Source organism: Megalobrama amblycephala, linkage group LG21, assembly GCF_018812025.1.
Source record: "Megalobrama amblycephala isolate DHTTF-2021 linkage group LG21, ASM1881202v1, whole genome shotgun sequence".
NCBI lineage: Eukaryota > Metazoa > Chordata > Actinopteri > Cypriniformes > Xenocyprididae > Megalobrama > Megalobrama amblycephala.
Genome location: NC_063064.1, coordinates 24,003,688 through 24,023,685, shown reverse-complemented (window position 1 = coordinate 24,023,685; position 19,998 = coordinate 24,003,688). Strand labels below are relative to the sequence as shown.

At 38.2% G+C, this 19,998-nt stretch overlaps 1 protein-coding gene across 2 annotated transcripts in view; it reads right to left on the bottom strand.

The window, feature by feature from the left end:
- egln1b (egl-9 family hypoxia-inducible factor 1b) overlaps positions 1-16,500 on the bottom strand; it is a 28,376-nt gene extending 11,876 nt beyond the window's left edge. The window contains exons 1-2 of one of the 2 annotated variants that reach the window (XM_048172027.1): positions 15,530-16,500; positions 12,888-13,052 (exon numbers count right to left, since the gene is read on the bottom strand). In XM_048172027.1, coding sequence (XP_048027984.1) covers positions 12,888-13,052; positions 15,530-16,225 — 861 coding nt within the window. In that variant the 5' untranslated portion in view covers positions 16,226-16,500. The remainder of the gene's footprint in view (positions 1-12,887; positions 13,053-15,529) is intronic. The other variant, XM_048172028.1, reaches the window with a different exon arrangement.
- Positions 16,501-19,998: the final 3,498 nt, after the last annotated feature.

Here is a 19,998-nt window from a genome sequence, read left to right as displayed (position 1 = left end):
AGCTTAAAAATAAGTTTAAAGATTGAAGAATATTCCTCTCCAAGTAAAAAAACATGTCAAACTTTAAACAAAAACGTGACTAATGCCAACGTTCACTTTTAAATCATTAACAAAACGTTTCAAACAAGCACACTTAAATATCAGAAACCTTTGGGCTAATACTGTGAGCCGTGTTTCTGTGAACTGAAAAAACAGTCAGAATGGCTCTCTGATATCGATCCCCTCCGGGAACTCGCCTTTTGCCTTCTTTTTCACCCACTTCTGCACGTAGGCTCCTGAATCTGATCATTTCAATGATAGTTCGTGACCTAACACTCTATTTATAAGCAGCACTAGCCCAGCAGGGAATTTTCAGGCCTTAACTTAACCCTCGAACCCTAACCCTACAGCATAATGTCAAAGGGACTGAGACGTCCTCCCCACTGACACGATATCAGTGTGTTTTCCACTGACTCTCAGCACATGTGTGTGTGTGTGTGTGTGTGTGTTAGGCCTGTCTGGGGAAGGCGGGGTGGGGCGGGGTTGTAATTTTTTTATGGCTGAAAAACAACAATCTCTTCAAACATTCTTTGCAATACTTGCATACATAGAGGTGAAATGGTTCCCATGAAAAAAAAAAAAAAAAACTTTTATTTATTTACTTGTTTTATGCCATGTCAGCATTTAAGAATTTTAAAAGACATAAAAAAAAACATGCACAATTAATAAACATTTGTAGAAGGAATTGAGGGATAGATAAACAGTATAAATACACATATTAACACATAAAATAATGTTTTTAAAAGAAGTTTCGTCTGCTCACCAAGGCTACATTTATTTAATTAAAAATACAGTAAAAAACAGTAATATTGTGAAATATTATTACAATTGAAAATAACTGTGTACTATTTAAATATATTTGACAAAGTAATTTATTCCTGTGATGCAAAGCTGAATTTTCAGCATCGTTACTCCAGTCTTCAGTGTCACATGATCCTTCAGAAATCATTCTAATGTGCTGATTTGCTGCTCAATAAACAGTTTTTTAAAATTTTTTCAGGATTCCTTGATGAATAGAAAGTTCAAAAGAACAGCATTTATCTGAAATACAAAGCTTCTGTAGCATTATACACTACCGTTCAAAAGTTTGGGGTCAGTAAGAATTTTTATATTTATTTTTTTGAAAAGAAATTAAAGAAATGAATACTTTTATTCAGCAAGGATGCATTAAATCAATCAAAAGTGGCAGTAAAGACATTTATAATGTTACAAAAGATTAGATTTCAGATAAACACTGTTCTTTTGAACTTTCTATTCATCAAATAATCCTGAAATAAAATATTGTACACAAATATTTTGTACAATTGTACACATTAAATGTTTCTTGAGCAGCAGATCAGCATATTAGAATGATTTCTGAAGGATCATGTGACACTGAAGACTGGAGTAATGATGCTGAAAATTCAGCTTTGCCATCACAGGAATAAATTACTTTGTCAAATATATTCAAATAGAAAACAGTTATTTTAAATTGTAATAATATTTCACAATATTACTGTTTTTTACTGTATTTTTAATTAAATAAATGTAGCCTTGGTGAGCAGACGAAACTTCTTTTAAAAACATTAAAAATCTTAGTGGTTCCAAACTTTTGGACTGTACTATATATATATATATATATATATATATATATATATATATATATATTAAAGACACATTTACATAGCAAAAGATAAAATCTATGTACAGTGCACAGCATAAATGAATACACCCCCTCTGAAACTTATGAAAGTCAGCAATTACTCAATTACTCAGTCAGGAAAAATTCAAAAACAATGGACTAGAGACAAGGCCCCTAAAATAATCAGGCCTTCATTTTAAGCTTTCATTTAGTGATGAGGAATTTTTTTGCTACACAAAGAGCAGGAGAAATACCAAGCGAGTGTCTCAGAGCCAGCAAAAGCTATGAAAAGAGTGACTGTTTATCTCACAGAGTAAGATGCAACCTGCAGAAATGACATGCATGGTTGTTGTTGTCACTGGAACTACCTACTGTAGCCAAAGCACAATAAAGTCAGTTAGCCATTTCCAAAGCCCATATTTACAAAATATAGATTTTAGGAATCAATACTCTGGTCTCATGAGACCAAATCAATCATTTTGGATCTAACAACATCCAAAATGTTATGGTGTTGCTAGAGGAGGAGTACAGTGAGAAGTGCTTGGTTCCCACAGTAAAGTTCAGTGGTAGAAAAGCTCTTATATAGGGATGTATGAGTGCTGAAGATGTGAGAGAGTTGTGCTTTATCAATGCTGTCATGAATTCCCACACCACTGTGTAATTTAATACACAAACTTGAAACAGAAGATGTTACCCTTTCCTCATTTCCTGCATTGTTGGGCATTTTTTTCAACATGACAATGAGGATATGCATTCTCCCAAGGTAAAAAACCTTCTGTGGACATGTATTACACTCAGTCTTAACACTCTTGAGCACCTGTGGGGGATTCTGTAGAGATGAGTTGAGGGGGCCTAAAGATCTGGGGCCGTGTTCACAAAACATCTTAAGGCTAAAAGTAGCTCCTAACTTGCCGATTTAGGAGAAACTCTTAAAAATAATGGGTGTGTCAGTCCTAATTTTAGGAGTCCTACATTTTTTTAAGTCACTGACACTATTGAGGCAATAGCGATAGAGCCTTGGGTGCTGAACCTTTTCTTCATAAATGCAATACATTTTGATTTATAGATTTGAATCTACAATGAGACGCCAAAAAAAATCTTTAACAAATAAATAAATATTGTCTGATTACCTGTGGCAAAGGTTTCACACTTACAAATGATTGAATAGATAAAAAATATATATATAATAAGCGTATTTGGTGTGCTGTCCAAGGGGATGGAGGGCTCTGAGCTTGGAATTTAGCCGAAACCCAAAGTTCTCCCCATATCCCCAGCCAAGAGTGAGAAGCGGGGTGGCGGAGGGATGCAGAAAACTGTAGAAGTAACTCTAGGCGAGTCGGCTCTCGTCTGTGTATATATTCTTCCTCTCGAGCTGATTAGAAAGATTGTTCGAATGCGTTTCTCCCAAACTTTGTTTATAAAACGTAATTTGTCGCTTGAATTCTGCATTCTCTTGAGATGAAGACATCCAAGAGGCGGACAATTAACCGTATATACTAGTTTAATTAGTGACAATTAGCCTATTTTAAAACCTTTATGGCAACAATAAGGCAACATTTTATTTTGACTGTGGCAACATTTGTATTTTAAAACCATTATTTTAATATGGAAACATGACACCTCATTCTACAATATTTCTATGATTAAATCACTGACTCCTCCCCATCAGCCAATCACTGTGTGTATACTCCATAGCAACGAGGTCAACCCCGCCCTTACTCTTAGCTTAAGACTTCAGTCTATTCCTTAGTAAAAGTTTGTCTCAGCAGCTTTGTGAATATGTTTTAAGAGAAAACTCTTAGCTAAGAACTTTTACTGCTATTTAGGAGAACTCTTAGTGGTAAGATAAAATGTTTTGTGAATACGGCCCCAGGGAATTTAAGGAGATCATCATCCAGGAGTAAAACAGGACAGATGTGACAATTTGTGATGAACTTGTAGACACTCCGTGCCAAGAAGGGTCAGAGCAGTATATTCAAAATTATGGAGGGCATACTAAGTACTAGAATTTTATACATTTGTTGAATTAAATCTAGGGTCTACTCATTTCTCCAATCCTTAATTTAAACAAAATTGGCTAATTTACTTATTTTATGGCTATTAATGACATATTTCTCAGTTTTTATTACGTATAAGTTTAATACATTTTAGTTTTGCCATCTTTCCATGAATTGTAATAGTGATCATAAAGAAAACACATCTTTTGTTCAGAGGGGGTGTACTCATTTATGCTGTGCACTGTATAATATAAAATGTGTTCGTTACTAAAGTGCGCATCAAATATGCTAAACAAGGAAGTTCCAACATGCGCGTGACGCGCTAGAACAGACCTCATTGGTTCTCGCACATCACTCACGCACATTTGAGCTGCTTCTAGTCCATGCAGAAAAAATTGAGCTACTTTTCTATTTAATGGCAGTTGGCAAATCCACATTAAGGCGCATATACCGCCACCTACTGCTCGACACCTGTGTGACAGCAGACATAAAATAAAGGAATGGCCTTAGGATAGTTGATACCGATGCTTAAAAAAAAATGCTTAATCAGCCCGATACCAATCCTTGTGATTCTTCTGGGGTACTGGTTAAAAAGTCATGTATTAGTGCCTGATGATGGCAAATGGCAAATATAATTAATTAGATAAATAAATAACCAATATCAGCCCTATAACTAATATGGTGACAAAACAATCTCATTTTTTGGCAGTAATTTGGCAGCATATATTTTTTGTTATTATTTGAAAAAGAAATTTCAGAAATCAGATTGGTACCAGCTAATCACAGTGTTTAAATATCAGTATCCAAAACGTACCTCCCAAAAAGCAACACGTAAAGTATTTACTGAAACAGTCAGATGTCAGAACTGTGATACAAACTGAGCTCTTGAGAAATCTGAACCGTTAGACCCAAAAACATACACACCCTTTCACTCAGAAGAACACAAGCACACAGAGCTGCTAACAGCAGTTCGTGCCCCCCCTTAACATCTCTCCTCCCCAGCTTCCTGAGGCCTATAATTTGATATTAGATTTCCAGTGAAAGAGCGTCATCATTCCAGGAGAAAAAGTGACAGCTGAGGAAAGCAACACATGCTGGGAACAAATCTGAAAATGACTGTACATGAGGACCTTTTTCCCAGCAACATAGCCGTTAGCGGTGCTGGGGTGTGGCTGAGTATAAATCACTCATTTCAAGTGGAAGACGGAGAATGCAGGAGTCACAGAAAGGCCAAAGTTGGGCCAGTCAGCAAGACGATGACTATTGTAAGAATTCTTTCTGTTAAAGAGGCATATTGTGCCCTTTTATAAAGTCTCAAATTTGTTTTTGGGGTCTAGAATAATGTTTGAATGTTCAAAATACACATTATTTACATATTTTACAATGTTGCAGCACCTCTCTTACCAGTCTGTCAGTAACACTCCGAACAGCAGATTCGATACACTGATTCATTGCGCTCCAAAGCTTCCTGAAGCATTGTTTTGAAATCGGTCATCACTAAATAAGTCGTTATTTTGGTTTTTTTGGCGAACCAAAAATATTCTCGTTGCTTTATAATATTAATATTGAACCACTGTACTCACATGAACCGATTTAAATATGTTTTTAGTACCTTTATGGATCTTGAGAGAGGAAATGTCATTGCTCCCTATGAAGGCCTCACGGAGCCATCGGATTTTAACTAAAATATCTTAATTTGTGTCCCGAAGATTAACGAAGGTCTTACGGGTGTGGAATGACATGAGGGTGAGTAATAAATGACAGAATTTTAATTTTTGGGTGAACTAACCCTTTAATGTTAATCAAACAATCTCACTGCTCTTGACTGAATCGCTTTTGTAACTTTAATAAGAATGAATGTATATTTAATTTAATGGTATCACTACCACTTTGACGCTTCAAAAAGTTTGTAAAGAGATCGTAAAACTAATCCATATGAATTGAGCCGTTTAGAGCTGTTCAAAAATTTTCTAAAGAGACTCGATCACTTTATATAACAAATAGATTGAATTTAGGCTTTTATTCACATTTAAACCTTGATCAGCGAACATAAGCAGAAGCTCAACCAAATGCACGAAAATTAACGTCATTAGTTCTCGCATGTCAAGCAAACATGCTTGAGCTTTATGTGAATAAAAGCCTAAATTCAGTCTGTTCATCATATAAAGCGATCGAATCTCCTCAGAAAATTTGTAGTAAACCGCTCAATTCATATGGATTAGTTTAACGATCTCTTTATGAACATTTTGAATAGTCAAAGTGTCAGTTGTGTAGCTGTCAATGGAGGGACATTTCATCAAAAAGATCTTCATTTGCGTTCCAAAGATGAAAGAAAGTCTTACGGGATTGTGACGACATGAGGATGAGCAAATGATGACAGAATTTTCATTTTTGGGTGAACTAACCCTTTAAAGCAAAAATAACAATATTGTGATATATATCAGTATCGTGAAATAAACTTACTCATATCGTGATATATAAGATTTTGGTCATATCACCCACCCCTAGTTTTCAATAACCTTCGCACCTCGACTTCTTTAAAAGGCTTTTAAAGTGACCTTTCCAGCCAAGTCCTGCAGCCTGCAATGGCACGCAATGCACAACGGATCACAATACATGTGACGACATTTCAACTGAACTGTTTTCCCTGGCGGCAGGTGCAAAAGCGAAGGACAACGTAAATAAAGACGAAGGGAGGGCGAGCAAGTGTGCGCTTAAACCAGTGGGAGAATGAGATATGGGGAAGAAGGAAAGAAAGACAAGCCAGGACAAAAAAGCGAGCTGAGGGCATTGACGCAATCCGCGAGCCCCCAACGTGAATGGGCCGGAGCAGATAAGGGTGAAATCGCTCAACGGCGCTTCAATCATTCAGGTGGGGGTGAGTGTGAGAGCCAACTGCGTCAGAGAGTAAGCAGGGCATGCTGGGCTGAAAAAACAACCAGGTGAGGAGGGGTGGGTGCGGACGGCACGCATCAACATCACGCAACGGGTCTTGCGTCAGGATGCCATGCCGCCACTCTCCCATCATCACCTGCAAAGATCCGTGACCGGGAAGGAGGGTGAAGGAGACTGAGGGGATGCCATAGTCCTACAACACAAAGAGCACTTCAATCAGAGCGTCAATGCGTGTGTATTCCAGTTTCAATGTCTCAGACACACCTGGATGTGATGCTGTTTGCACAAACAGCTGCGCCTGCTATCTATATATTTATTAGATTGTCAATATTCCCCAGTATTCACAGCAAAAGAAGAATGTTATTGATTCCATTAGCCAATAGTAGTAAAATTGTTTTTTTGTTGCTGTTGTTGTTTTGTAGTAATTTGTATGTGGCAACTGCTTTGTTAAACATCACTAGAAAAATTCAGAGTTGGTTTATTGTCATAAAAAAGGATCTGCAGTGCAAAACATATACATATCACATGACAAACACTCAAAAATTACAATTCTGTCATCATTTACTCAACATAATGTCATTCCAAACCTGTAGGACTTTCTTTCTTTTGTGGAACAGAATATTTATGCTGCTTTTTTGCTTATGGTTAGAGAGTAAATAATGCAACGTTTCGACCAAACAGGTCTTGAGGTGCCTGATGAGGGACCCGTTTGGTCGAAACGTTGCATTATTTAAGAAATTATTTATTGGAGCAGTTATTTTCAGTGTGCGGACTTCACATTTCTTTTTTCATTTGTTTTTATCGTTAGCCAGGAAAGTCTTCTTAAAGCTGCCGTCCGTAAGTTTTGCCTTTTTGTCGCCATCTCTGTTTAAAACCTGCAACTGCAGTTATAAGTGGAATTATCATCTTTACGTGGGTTATGCTTCGGCACGGCTCCTCAGCACGGACAAATCTAATGTTTGCTATCAGTCAACACATCGGTGGATACCGTACTTCAGAATCACATATTCAGCGTCTTGGAAGTGTGATCAAAATAAGAATTTTCAGCAGAAACTGTCTGAAGTAAGTAACATGTCTGCCACTTTTGTTCTGACCAACTGAGGAAAAAGCATTAGCCTACAATAAATCGCACTGCCAATGGTGATTAAATATAATGATTGCTTAGCTCATATCACATCAAACCTTGCAAATTATTATTGTTGTAATACTTTGTTCTCAAATTGTTAACCTTAACAACATCAGCATTGCGTGACTGTGTATTTAGTGTGTATTAGCGTTACCTGTAGATCACTCCACTCCGCAGTCTGAAGTCTTTTGCTTTTGACTACGGGTGAATCTCCAGGTGTCACTGATGATTGTCATTTGGACCTTTCTGGATTACAATCCGCCATCAAAATGATAAGTTTAATTATTTCAGCTGCTGTGAGAAAAGGCTATAAATGATCCGCTACCAGCAGCACCCTATATGCATAGTCTACTAGCTGGGACTCCTTCCTTTCTGTTTGCAGATGTGACGTAATGGCGCAAAGACGAATGGCTGCATGCTTAAATTTCCTGCAGAAACCCACCAGTACAGATTTTATTTACCCATTCCCAGAACATTAGTTTTTGGTTCCCAGAACGTTATTCTAACGTTAATCTAACATTCCTAGAACGTTAGTTTTTGGTTTGTATAATGTTATTCTAATGCTCCCAGAACGTTTGTTTTTGGCTCACAAAACATTATTCTAACGTTAATCTAACGTTCCCAAAACGTTATTCTAAAGTTAATCTGACGTTCCCAGAACGTTATTCTAAGGTTAATCTAACGTTCCCAGAACGTTATTCTAACGTTAATCTAACATTCCCAGAATGTTAGTTTTTGGTTTGTATAACAATATTCTAAAGTTAATCTAACATTCCCAAAACGTTAGCTTTTGGTTCATATAACGTTATTCTGAAGTTATTCTAAAGTTAATCTAACGTTCTCATAACGTTATTCTAACATTAACATTCCCAGAACATTAGTTTTTGGTTTGTATAACTTTATTCTAACATTAATCTAAGGTTCCCTGTCACCTAGTAACGTTCCCAGAACGTTCAGAGACAGTCACGATGTGGAGTTCTTTTAAGGTTTGGGGAACGTTATTTGGCGGACCTTCAGGGAACATTCAGGACGTTCTGGGAATGTTTAGGGGACTATTACTATAGGACGTTCTGATAACTTCCCAAATGTCCTCTTTGTAACATTCTCGCGCGACCATAAAATAACCAAAAAAAAAAAAAAAAAAAAAAAAAAAAAAAAAAAAGAACGTCCGTCCGTCCCCCCCCCACCCCAAACTCATATCAGGAACATTATTAAATGACCAATAGAGGACCGTGTGGGAACATTCTGTTAATGTCCCAAATGTTCTCTTTGTAACTTTCTTTTTTGACCATAAAATAACCAAAATGGAACTCCCCCCTAAACTCATATAAGGAACCTTGAACTGCAGCACTTTCATTACCAAAAGAGGACATTTTAGGAACGTCCCGAATGTTCTGTAAAGGTTCGTAATTTTTGTCAATTTTAGAGAACTTTTAGGGAACGTTGCACAAGGTCCCAAGAACGTCACCTTCTACGTGGGTGTAAACATACCTGTTTATGTCAGTGACGAATATGTTTACATCCACTACCCAATAAAATCACGTGAGGTGCTCTTCTGGGTATGATAATCTTAATAATATCCTGTAGTGTGTGCTGCGCTACAAATTTCAAATCTTGTAGTGTGTGCATGTTTGAGATTGTGAGAATAAAATCTGTGAAGATTCTCCTTATGTGTGTAAACAGCAAAACAGATTTCATATTCGGTTAGGATTTAAAAACTCATGTAGTGTGAGCCAGGCATTACGGGTTTGGAACGACATGAGGGTGAGTAAACAATTTTCATTAAAGGGTTAGTTCACCCTAAAATATGTTAATCATGCCTGGGGGGGTCATCATTTACTCCAACACATCTCCATAACAGTGATTTGCTTTCCAGGATTCAAGATTTTTCCTGTAAGAGGCCCTCTTGGGTTTACAACATGTCCTTTCTCCTTTCTGTGATACTGCATCTGTTCCAGTGAGCAATGCAGAGCTGATATAAACCTCAGCTGCTGGACTTTAGCCAGACAGACAGTTCTAATAGTCCAGCTACGTGCAGAGCGTGCAGCTGCACTGCTGTTCCAGCGCTGACACCCTGGCAGACTGACACACACTGCACCATTAATAAACACGTTGAGGAAAAAGCAGTGACAGCACACATGTCAAAGAGATAAGTCATACATATAAGCGCCTGCTGATAAAAAATGGGCACAACATGCAACTAACAGCACACACACACACAACATCATAATCATGTACAATATAAACCAACCCTCATAAAACGCCTTAAAATATGTACCAAAAACATAAAAGCAGGCTTCAATATGGTTCATTATGAAGTCTACAGGTGTTTTACACATCAGGTTTCCACTTTCAAAAAACAATCTCGCAAGTGTCCTGTTGGTTGCACGCGAGGTTTCCTGACATAAGGGTACAAAAACAAAAAAAATCACGTAACTAAACGTCGATGCAGACGCAAAGAAATATTATACATCCTTCCTTGTGAGAAGGGACTTTCCAAAGGGAATGAAATGCTCTGAAGAATACGCTCAAAAACAGCCCATTCTGATCCAGTGCCAGCTTCTCTGGTCACGTAATGTAAACATGACCACTTGGCAATTCATTGTGTTATACTCCTGCAAACATTCTTTCTACACCCTGACACCCAGAAGGTGTCCGAGCGGAAGGTGGCAAACTCCCTGGACCAACGATAGCCAATAATAAAACAAAAACACTACACAAAAAGCTTGAGGAGGAAAGCATGATATTTTCTGATTCAATTTGTATTCATATGCACAAGCTCCCGATTTGATTTAGATTGTTTTGAGTAGGCTACATTTTAGTTGTGCATTTTGCTTAGATATGGAAGAAATTCTCTCTCAGCTAATGCTGTAAATTATACAGGGTACTATCGGACTGCATCCTATTGAATTACGCATTCGAAAAAGAACTGGCTCCTAAGAGTCATTTGTTTCGGAAATCGAGCTACACTGGTCATGCTGTATGTGTTTGATTCATTAAAAAGAACAGTATCATTTGTGTCTTTTGTTTGCGAGTTGGACTAAACTGGTCAACTCGTGCCATTGTTTTGTGTTAAACAGTCATTTTTATTGCATCAACACAGACTGAAAACTCACATTCACAACTCAGGTATTTCTTTTGCTATGAAATAAAAGATTTAGGAGGGGATGTTGCTGCTGAAAGGCGATGCAAGAAACATGGAATGGATATGAAGAACCACCAGATATGGTACATAAAAAAAAAAATGACAAAAACTAAACTATACATTTTTTGTGTGTTTAAAAAACTGTTAATATTTTTTTTTAAATGATTGTTTTTAAAATAATAATTTTAAAATTTTACCAACAGGAATCGTTAATGGGATTTATAATTACTCACCATCATGTTGTTCCAAACCTGTATGAATTTCTTTCTTCTGCGGAACATAAAAGAAGATATTTTTAAGAATACTGGTAACCAAGCAGTTTTGGTGACCTTCCATTTTATTTATAAAAAAACAAACAAACAAAAAGACATTTTTCAAAATATCTTTTATGTTCCACAGAAGAGAGAAAGTTACACAGGTTTTGGATGACATGAAGGTGAGTAAATGACAAAATTCTCTTTTTTGAAAATGAAAAATACAAATTCTGTCATTAATTATTCACCATCAATTGATTCCAAACCCTTAGACTTTTGTTCTTCTTTCTTTCAACATAAATTTTTGATAAAATCCGAGACCTTTCTGACCTTTGATTGACCGCAACATTATTACCACTTTCAAGGTCCAGAAAGGTAGTAAAGACATTGTTAAAATAGAACACTTGCGCGCAATAAACTATTTTTTCTCTTCCCTGTCAGTCTCTTACGCTGTTGATAGAAAACACAAGGCAGCACTTACATGTTCTACATCAGAACGCCGGCTAATTATTGGCCAGCTCCTGCGTCAGCATCACACGCATGCATCGTGCTGCTCACGTGAACAGTGCCGGCCAATACCGTGTCGAGTGCTGCACTGTTTACTACGTCAACAGTGTAGAAGACTGACAGGGAAGAGAAGAAATTGTTGAATAAAGTCGCTATTTTTGTTTGTTTTAAGGTTGAACCACTGTAGTCACATGGACTATTTTAACAATGTCTTTTACTACCTTTCTGGGCCTTGAAAGTGGTAATAACGTTGCGGTCTATTGGAGGCCAGAAATCTCACAGATTCCATCAAAATTTGTGTTCCGAAGATGAACGAAGATCTGACGGGTTTGGAATGACATGAGGGTGAGTCATTAATGACAGAACTTTTGTTTTTGGGTGAACTAACCCTTTAAGAAGAATCACAATAATTAAATTCTATGTAATTTCAATGTGTCAAAACATGCATCTAAATCAATGAAAACTACTCAAAGTCATGTAGGCCTGTTCTGCTGTTTCATAATAAACATTACCTCTTGTTCCTGTTCTCACTTCTTTCTCTACTCATCTCCTTCCCTTCCACAATCTCCGGCCTCACTGAAGTCCAGATATATATATATACACTTTCCCTCTGGTCCTCCGACATTTAACAACCACAAAGCTCGTTTATAGTTTAATATCAATACAAAACATAAACATATTATCCGTTCATTGTGTTTTATGTAACAGACTCTTTCCCTTCAGCTGATTCTTTCATACGCCTGCTGAGCATCCTGAATTGTCCGGCCGTACATCTGCGACACTCACAATGACATAAAAAAAAAAATGCAGTCACAGGAAGTGCTATCACCTTCCATCAAGCCTTGTGATATTCACACTTAAACATCCTGTGCACAGCACATGCCTTTGCTTTAAGCACAAATAACTACATTTTTTGCTAATAATGGCATTTATCTTTAGCCATGGAAACATTTATGTTTAAAGCATTAATGTTTCTCTTTCATAATACTGTGGTTTTTATTGACAGACTGATAATGGTGTACGTGACTGATCTGAAAGCATGTCTATGACGGCTCGCTGTGGCAGGGAGTGAATCTAAAAAAAAAAATAAAAAAAAAAGGGAACGCATACTCCCTCAGGCACAGTCAGTGAAGTACTAGGGTCTTTGTCTTTAAATAAGAGACCCTTCTGCAATAAGCCAAAAAAGCTTGAAAACCAAAAATCCAAATGATTTACCATAGTGTGTGATATAAAATGAGACATACACTTCAAGTATGCATAATCTTGCATAATCGTACCAACTCTTGCAAAACTGTAAGCTAACCTTGTTACAAATTTCCTGTAAGTCACAATAAGCGTGCATGTGTTTACAGCAAGAGGGAAAAGGTGATGGCTTCCCTAAACCCTCAGAGGTTGGAGGTTTGTCCAAACACTGTGCATGCGTTGGGTACGCCTGATAGCAGCTGGTGGTCGCAGGCGTTCCCCTGACCTGGGGAAATATGAGAGCCATGCTGGTCATGGATAACTCACAAAGGCACTATCAGTAACATAGCCTGTGGCTCCACAGGAAGCTCCTGTTTAAAAAAAAAACGGTCAGCCTGACATTATTTGTAGGGGTAGAAAATTCAAGAACAATTGAATCTGGGGGAGAGACTTGATGGTGCATAATATTCAGAATTTTTAATGTGTTTAATCCAGAATTTGTATTATAGGAGATTTTCATGTTTGCTACAAATGCAGTGAAGAAGGTTGTGTGAAACTAGAGATTTACGATGAAATCACAGTTCAGTAATGCCCTCAATGATAAATACACAGTGACATATTTACACCCTCTGTATCGGAAAAAGAACTGGAAGAGCTTTCATTTTTAATGTAGCGTCTGAATAATATTTCTTAAGATTCACTTTCAATTGAAAGGCAGGTGCGAATATCGGCATCCCCTGAGGGTCAAAGGTGAAGCGTCTTTCCGTCTAAAGTGACACAGATCTTAGTTTTAACCTAATTCATAAAACATGTGTTAATGTGTTAAAGGGTTAGTTCACCCAAAAATGAAGTTCACCCTCATGTCGTTGCAAACCCGTAAGACTTTTGTTCATCTTCCGTCTTATGTTCGCTGATCAATGTTTATATGTGAATAAAAGCTTAAATTAAATATGTTCATTATGTAAAGCAATCAAGTCAAATGACATGACGGTGAGTAATTAATGACAGAATTTTCATTTTTGCGTGAACTAACCCTTTAACTGAGGCTTTCACTTGATTCCCAAAAAATATGTTCCCACACCTTTTGACCAATGATTTTCCATAAAATTACTAGATAAGAAGATACTAATTTCATAGCTATTGCACTTGAAATAAAGCAGAAATGAGTGTAACTATAAAATTTCTGGGCCTTTAAAATGACCTGATATTTTTCCCAGATAATGTCTTAATAATTTAAAGGTGCACTCAGTATGTTTATACTTGTGTCAAAGGGTTAGTTCCCCCCAAAAATGAAAATTCTGTCATTAATTACTCACCCTCATGTCGTTCCACACCTGTAAGACCTTCGTTCATCTTCAGAACACAAATTAAGGTATTTTTGATGAAAACCGAGAGGTATACGTCTCGTCCATAGACAGCATTATAATCAACACTTATGAGGTCCACAAAGGCATTGTTAAAACCATTGACATGACTGCAGTGGTTCAACCTTAATGTTATGAAGCGACGAGAATACTTTTTGTGTGCCAAAAAAACAAAATAACGACTTTTCTGTGTCATTCTCATACGATGTTTACGTTCAGGGCTTCCAGGTTATACGTCAGAACACCGACTCGTTATTGGTCGGCTCCTCCGGCTGCTCATGTGAACAGCTTTGGCCAATAATGAGCCGGCATTCGGACGTAAACACAGAAGTCTTCGCTGTGCTTACTGCGGCAACTGCGTAAGGATAATGACAGGGAAGAGAAGAGAAAGAGATTGTTAAATAAAGTAATTTTTGCACGCAAAAAGTATTCTCATCGCTTCATAACATTAACTTTGAACCACTGTAATCACGTCGACCATTTTAATGACGTCTATTGTACCTTTGTGGACCTTCTAAGTGTCTATGTACTAAAAACATATTTAAATCAGTTCACGTGAGTACAGTGGTTCAATATTAATATTATAAAGCGACGAGAATATTTTTGGTGCGCCAAAAAACCCCCCACAAAATAACGACTTATAAAGTGACGGCCGATTTCAAAACACTTCTTTCAGGAAGATTCAGAGCACAATGAATCAGCGTGTCGAATCAGCGGTTCGGAGCGCCAATGTCACGTGATTTCAACAGTTTGCCGGTTGACACGCGATCCGAAAACGCTGATTCATAACGTTCTGAACGCTCTGAAGCTTCCTGAAGCAGTGTTTTGAAATCGGCCATCACTACATAAGTGGTTATTTTGGGGTTTTTTGGCGCACCAAAAATATTCTCGTCACTTTATAATATTAATATTGAACCACTGTACTCACATGAAACGATTTAAATATGTTTTTAGTACCTTTATGGATCTTGAGAGAGGAAATGTCATTGCTCCCTATGAAGGCCTCACGGAGCCATCGGATTTCAACTAAAATATCTTAATTTGTGTTCCAAAGATGAATGAAGGTCTTACGCGTGTGGAACGACATGAGGGTGAGTAATAAATGACAGAATTTTCATTTTTGGGTGAACTAACTCTTTAATATTCATAATGAAAGCTTTACCTGATTGGTTGGTTAAATGGCAAGCCCATCAGCAGGCCCGATAGAGCAGGCACTACCTTGTGGAAATTGCAGGATAAAAACAGCCATATCTAGATATATGTCGTCCTTAGATAAATTTTCAAAGATATTCTCAAATCTCTAATGTTTTTTGCATAAAACTTTTTTTTAATCAGCACAGAATTACTGAACGTACCTTTAAGTGCCTTGCATCACAGTTCTCCTGACAGCTCTACTTACTTTCGTCCTTCCATTGATCCTGTAGTCGCCCAGTTTCCCGTTACAGTGTCGGATCAGATCGTCCATGCGACTCATGAGAAACGCTATCCTCTCGCATCCCGGCTCCTTCCCCTCTACCCAGGTGATCTTATCCCCCCGAATGTCCTTAGACGAGTCGCTCCTCTGACTGACCAGCTGTCCGTCTGTAAAGCCGCCGGTCAAGTAAAGCGCCCGCACGTCCTCCAGAATACTGCGCCCGATCTCGTCACCGAGGAAATTGTCGACCACACAGATGCCGTGCTTGTTCATGCAGGGCACGATATAGTCCGTGGCCAGTTTCTGAGGAGGCGACCGCGTCTGTCCGTTGGGTTTCGAGCTGTCCGCGGTCGGTTTGGTGTCAGGGCCCGTAGCGGACTTGATAAAATCTGGCATTCTTTCGCCGGGTGACGCAACAGTAGAGTTACTCTGAGAAGTGTTCGACTCTTCTGAAGTGTTGCACTGTACGGCGCTGCGCTCTTCAGCCGGCGGCTCCTGCTGCTTGTCGGCCTCCTTGCACACCCGTTTGTGCTTCTTCCAGTCCTGTCTCTGGTGCTCTTTGCTGCAGTAGAACGAGCTGCGACACCGTCCGCACTTCATCAGGTTCTCCATTTTCCCGCACAGCTCGCAGTACTGGCGCTCGCTCTCCAGACGGTCGCTTTCCCTTGAGTTTCCCTCCATGTTTCAAGCGCTGTATTACAGTATAAGCCTGCAACTTCACTACATGTATCCACAAGCGAAATTGAAAGAAAAGCTGTAACCTGGCCCGCCGCTGCCGATTTCATTCCACTTGACCGAGGGCAACGTGACGCTCTCACATTCCCGCGACATCTATGGTTTGACACTTGTGAAGTCTCAGCGCGAGCCGTGAGTTTGATGGAAGCGCATGGCGCCGGCTGTTCTTTTTCTTCAGCGCCCAGCGCACGTCAACCATGTGCGCATGCGCACTAGAGACAGGATAGACAACACTGTGGGCAGGATCCACATGTGCTTCTCACAACTTTGTGTGGGCAGAATGAAAATTAACAAAAAAATATTTAATGAGCAGAAATACTGCATCTAAATTTTGAAAAAAATTAATAAACACAAACATATAAATAAACTCCTAATATTCATAATAGAAAGCGAACAAGCGAGCAAATAGTTTATATTTTATTCAAATTTATATAGCACATTTTATACATAATGGCAATTCAAAGTGGTAAAAAAAGAAAAAGAAAAATAATGGAAGAAAAGTCCATTTCAAAATCATTTAGGAACATAAAAATGAAAAAATAGGCTAGATGATTAAACTTTAATTTAAAAATAAATTAATTAAAATAATAATAATAATAATAATAATAATAATAATAAACATCATAAGAAAACTACCAGAACTGCTTTTTAATGGAAAAAAGATTTGTCTTCCTCTTACATAATTATAGACTTTACCCCTTTCAATCTTTATGAAACTATTCTGTATTTGCTGCATGGTTTCCTTCAAATAAAAATCTCTACAATGTTTCCATAAATGTTACATTACTCTGTGTTTCTTTACTCTTTGATGTCATATCATAAAGCAAAGTCCAAATTAAATCTTGGTTTGTATCCCAATCGTGTAGCATAATTTTGCAAAGCTATTTTCATTACCCAGTTTATTTAATTCTCGTGGGAGCAATAAAGATTAGCTTTGCTCCAAGATAAAAACCGAAATGATACTTTGCTTCCTTTCCGCCATGTTGACATTCTCAAAAGACAGTAGCTATTATTGTTACAAATATTTCCTCCTTCAAATCTTGGGTTGGTTTATATAGTTGGTTTCATTCAGTGCACAGCATTTATTTTGCTAACGATTTTAGCAGTTCTACTACAGTTATAGGGCTTTTCACACCGGAAATAGGCTAGTTAACCCAGGGTCATTCTAACACGGAATCCTGGGTTATCTTGCTTCACGTTTCACACTGCTCATAATTTACCCAGGGTAAATGACGTAAAATGACGTTTCACCTTGTTTTCACTCCTAAACCCTAGGTTAACCTCATCGTTTCACACTGTACAAGTTTGGCACCGCAATGCGGGGTTAACACCGCAAAAAGTATGCTAACCCTGCTCCAGAGCAGGGTTTCATAATCCCGGGTAAAAAGCTTTGCTAACCCCTCTTCTAAATTACAAGTGTGAAACATTGTTTTACCCGGGGTTAAAAGCAGTGTTTAGAACGATGATAACCCGTGGTTAAGCGCAATGTGAAAAGCCCTGCAAATATGCCAAAATATGCTGCTTACGTAATGGGAAACTTATGAATGCGATGATGACAGTTCCCTTACCTCAATTACAGGCGGAAAAACACTTTGTAGTGTCGTCACAATTTTGGATAACGCTCAAGCCTTTCATGATTGAAATTCTTTGGTCCTTGCCAGTGATGGCCATGACTTTCTCTGTCTGGTTTTGGCATGGCTGGTGTTTGGAGTACAATTTCTCACAGAGGGCTTTGTTGGCCTAACTGCCCCACCGAGCTCTGATACACACACAGGACATGTTTATTTACAGTCTCAGTGTGCGTGTTTGTGTTTATCTCTCTCTGTGTCTGAGTACTTAAGCAGAATGCATCTCAGATCTGGAATACTTCAGTCATACAGAGCTCAGGGTGGGCCCACATCCAGAACCGGTCCTCATCGCTGTCCCAATGGAGGGCTATCCCAAGCCTGAGGCCATCGCCCCCTCCTCCCTCTTCCCTGCATCTACCTCAGGAGGATGTTCTATTTTTGATAGGATGTGTTGATCTGTGGCTTGGCAAAGGAAAAAAGCAGTATTTTTTTATGGTAAGTGCATATAACTGTGCTCAAACATACATTTGCTGACCAAGACATAGATACAAATGCAGAGCATGAAGTGAATCACAATTTGAACTGACTCAAAGAGCTGCTTATGGCTGAATTGAACTCATTTCATAATTCAACATTGACGATAATAAGAAATGTTTCATGAGCAGCAAATCAGATCATGTGACACTGAAGACACCATCAGGAATAAATTACATTTTAAAATATATTAAAATAGAAAACAGTTATTTTAACTTGCAATAATATTTTACAATATTACTGCTTTTACTATATTTTTGAGCAAATAAATGCAGCCTTGGTGAGCAGAAGAGACTTTTGTTAAAACATTTTAAAATATTAAAATGTTTTTTTGAAAGAAACTTCACCATTTTAATAGCATTTTAATACAAATAAATGAGTAAAGATGCAAATTACTATTTCTGTTTAAAATAACTGTTTCATAATACATGTTTGAGATTATATGATGGACGGAAAGTGTGAAGAATATAGCACTAATGTGAAAAGACATTTATAAACAATATACATGTGTTAACTGTAATTTTTAATCAACAAAATGCAGCCTTGGCGAATAAAAGTACCAATTTTAATGCAACTAATCAATTTAATAGTGTTTTCAAACTATTGAATGCATGGTACTGTACATATTTTTTTAGGTGAATTTAAGCAGCTTTTAAAATACCAACTACTCTTTTTACTTTGTTTATGTAAATGGAAAGTATACAGTATGTTTTATCAGATCTAACTAGGCGTCTCCGAAGCTTTTCACTTCCAAATATCTAAATGAGGTTGAGAGCTGTAGTTTAGCCTTCAGTAAACAGGTTAAGCGCTGCACACCTTGACCCATATAAACTCAGCAGTACCAGTGAACATCCACCCTTGATCTATTGTCTTGAAAACAATAGCGGTGTTGACCTGACTTTGATAAACGCGCACACACACACACACAGGCTGTTTATTTCCTCCTCAAGCTGCATACCACATAAATTCCTGCCCCTATATTCACATTGTCTCATTTACCAGTTTTGACTTAAGTGCAGTGTGGGATGTTTTTCAGCCCGTGAGTGACTTGTTTTTTGATGTTTGGACCACCTTCCCAGTTCCATTAGTCAAAGAGCAACAGCTGGTGAGAAACAGGGCCAAAGTCTTTCTTCCCCTAGACAAAGTTTTGATATTCTTGGCTGTAGCATAAAACAACACATTTAGGGAAGGAGAAGCCAGGTGTCCTGTTTAACACACATACATACGCGCGCGCGCGCGCACGCGCGCACGCACGCACGCACGCACGCACGCACGCACGCACGCTCTCTCTCTCTCTCTCTCTCTCTCTCTCTCTCTCTCTCTCTCTCTCTCTCTCTCTCTCTCTCTCTCTCTCTCTCTCTCTCTCTCTCTCTCTCTCTCTCTCTCTCTCTCTCTCTCTCTCTCTCTCTCTCTCTCTCTCTCTCTCTCTCTCTCTCTCTCTCTCTCTCTCTCTCTCTCTCTCTCTCTCTCTCTCTCTCTCTCTCTCTCTCTCTCTCTCTCTCTCTCTCTCTCTCTCTCTCTCTCTCTCTCTCTCTCTCTCTCTCTCTCTCTCTCTCTCTCTCTCTCTCTCTCTCTCTCTCTCTCTCTCTCTCTCTCTCTCTCTCTCTCTCTCTCTCT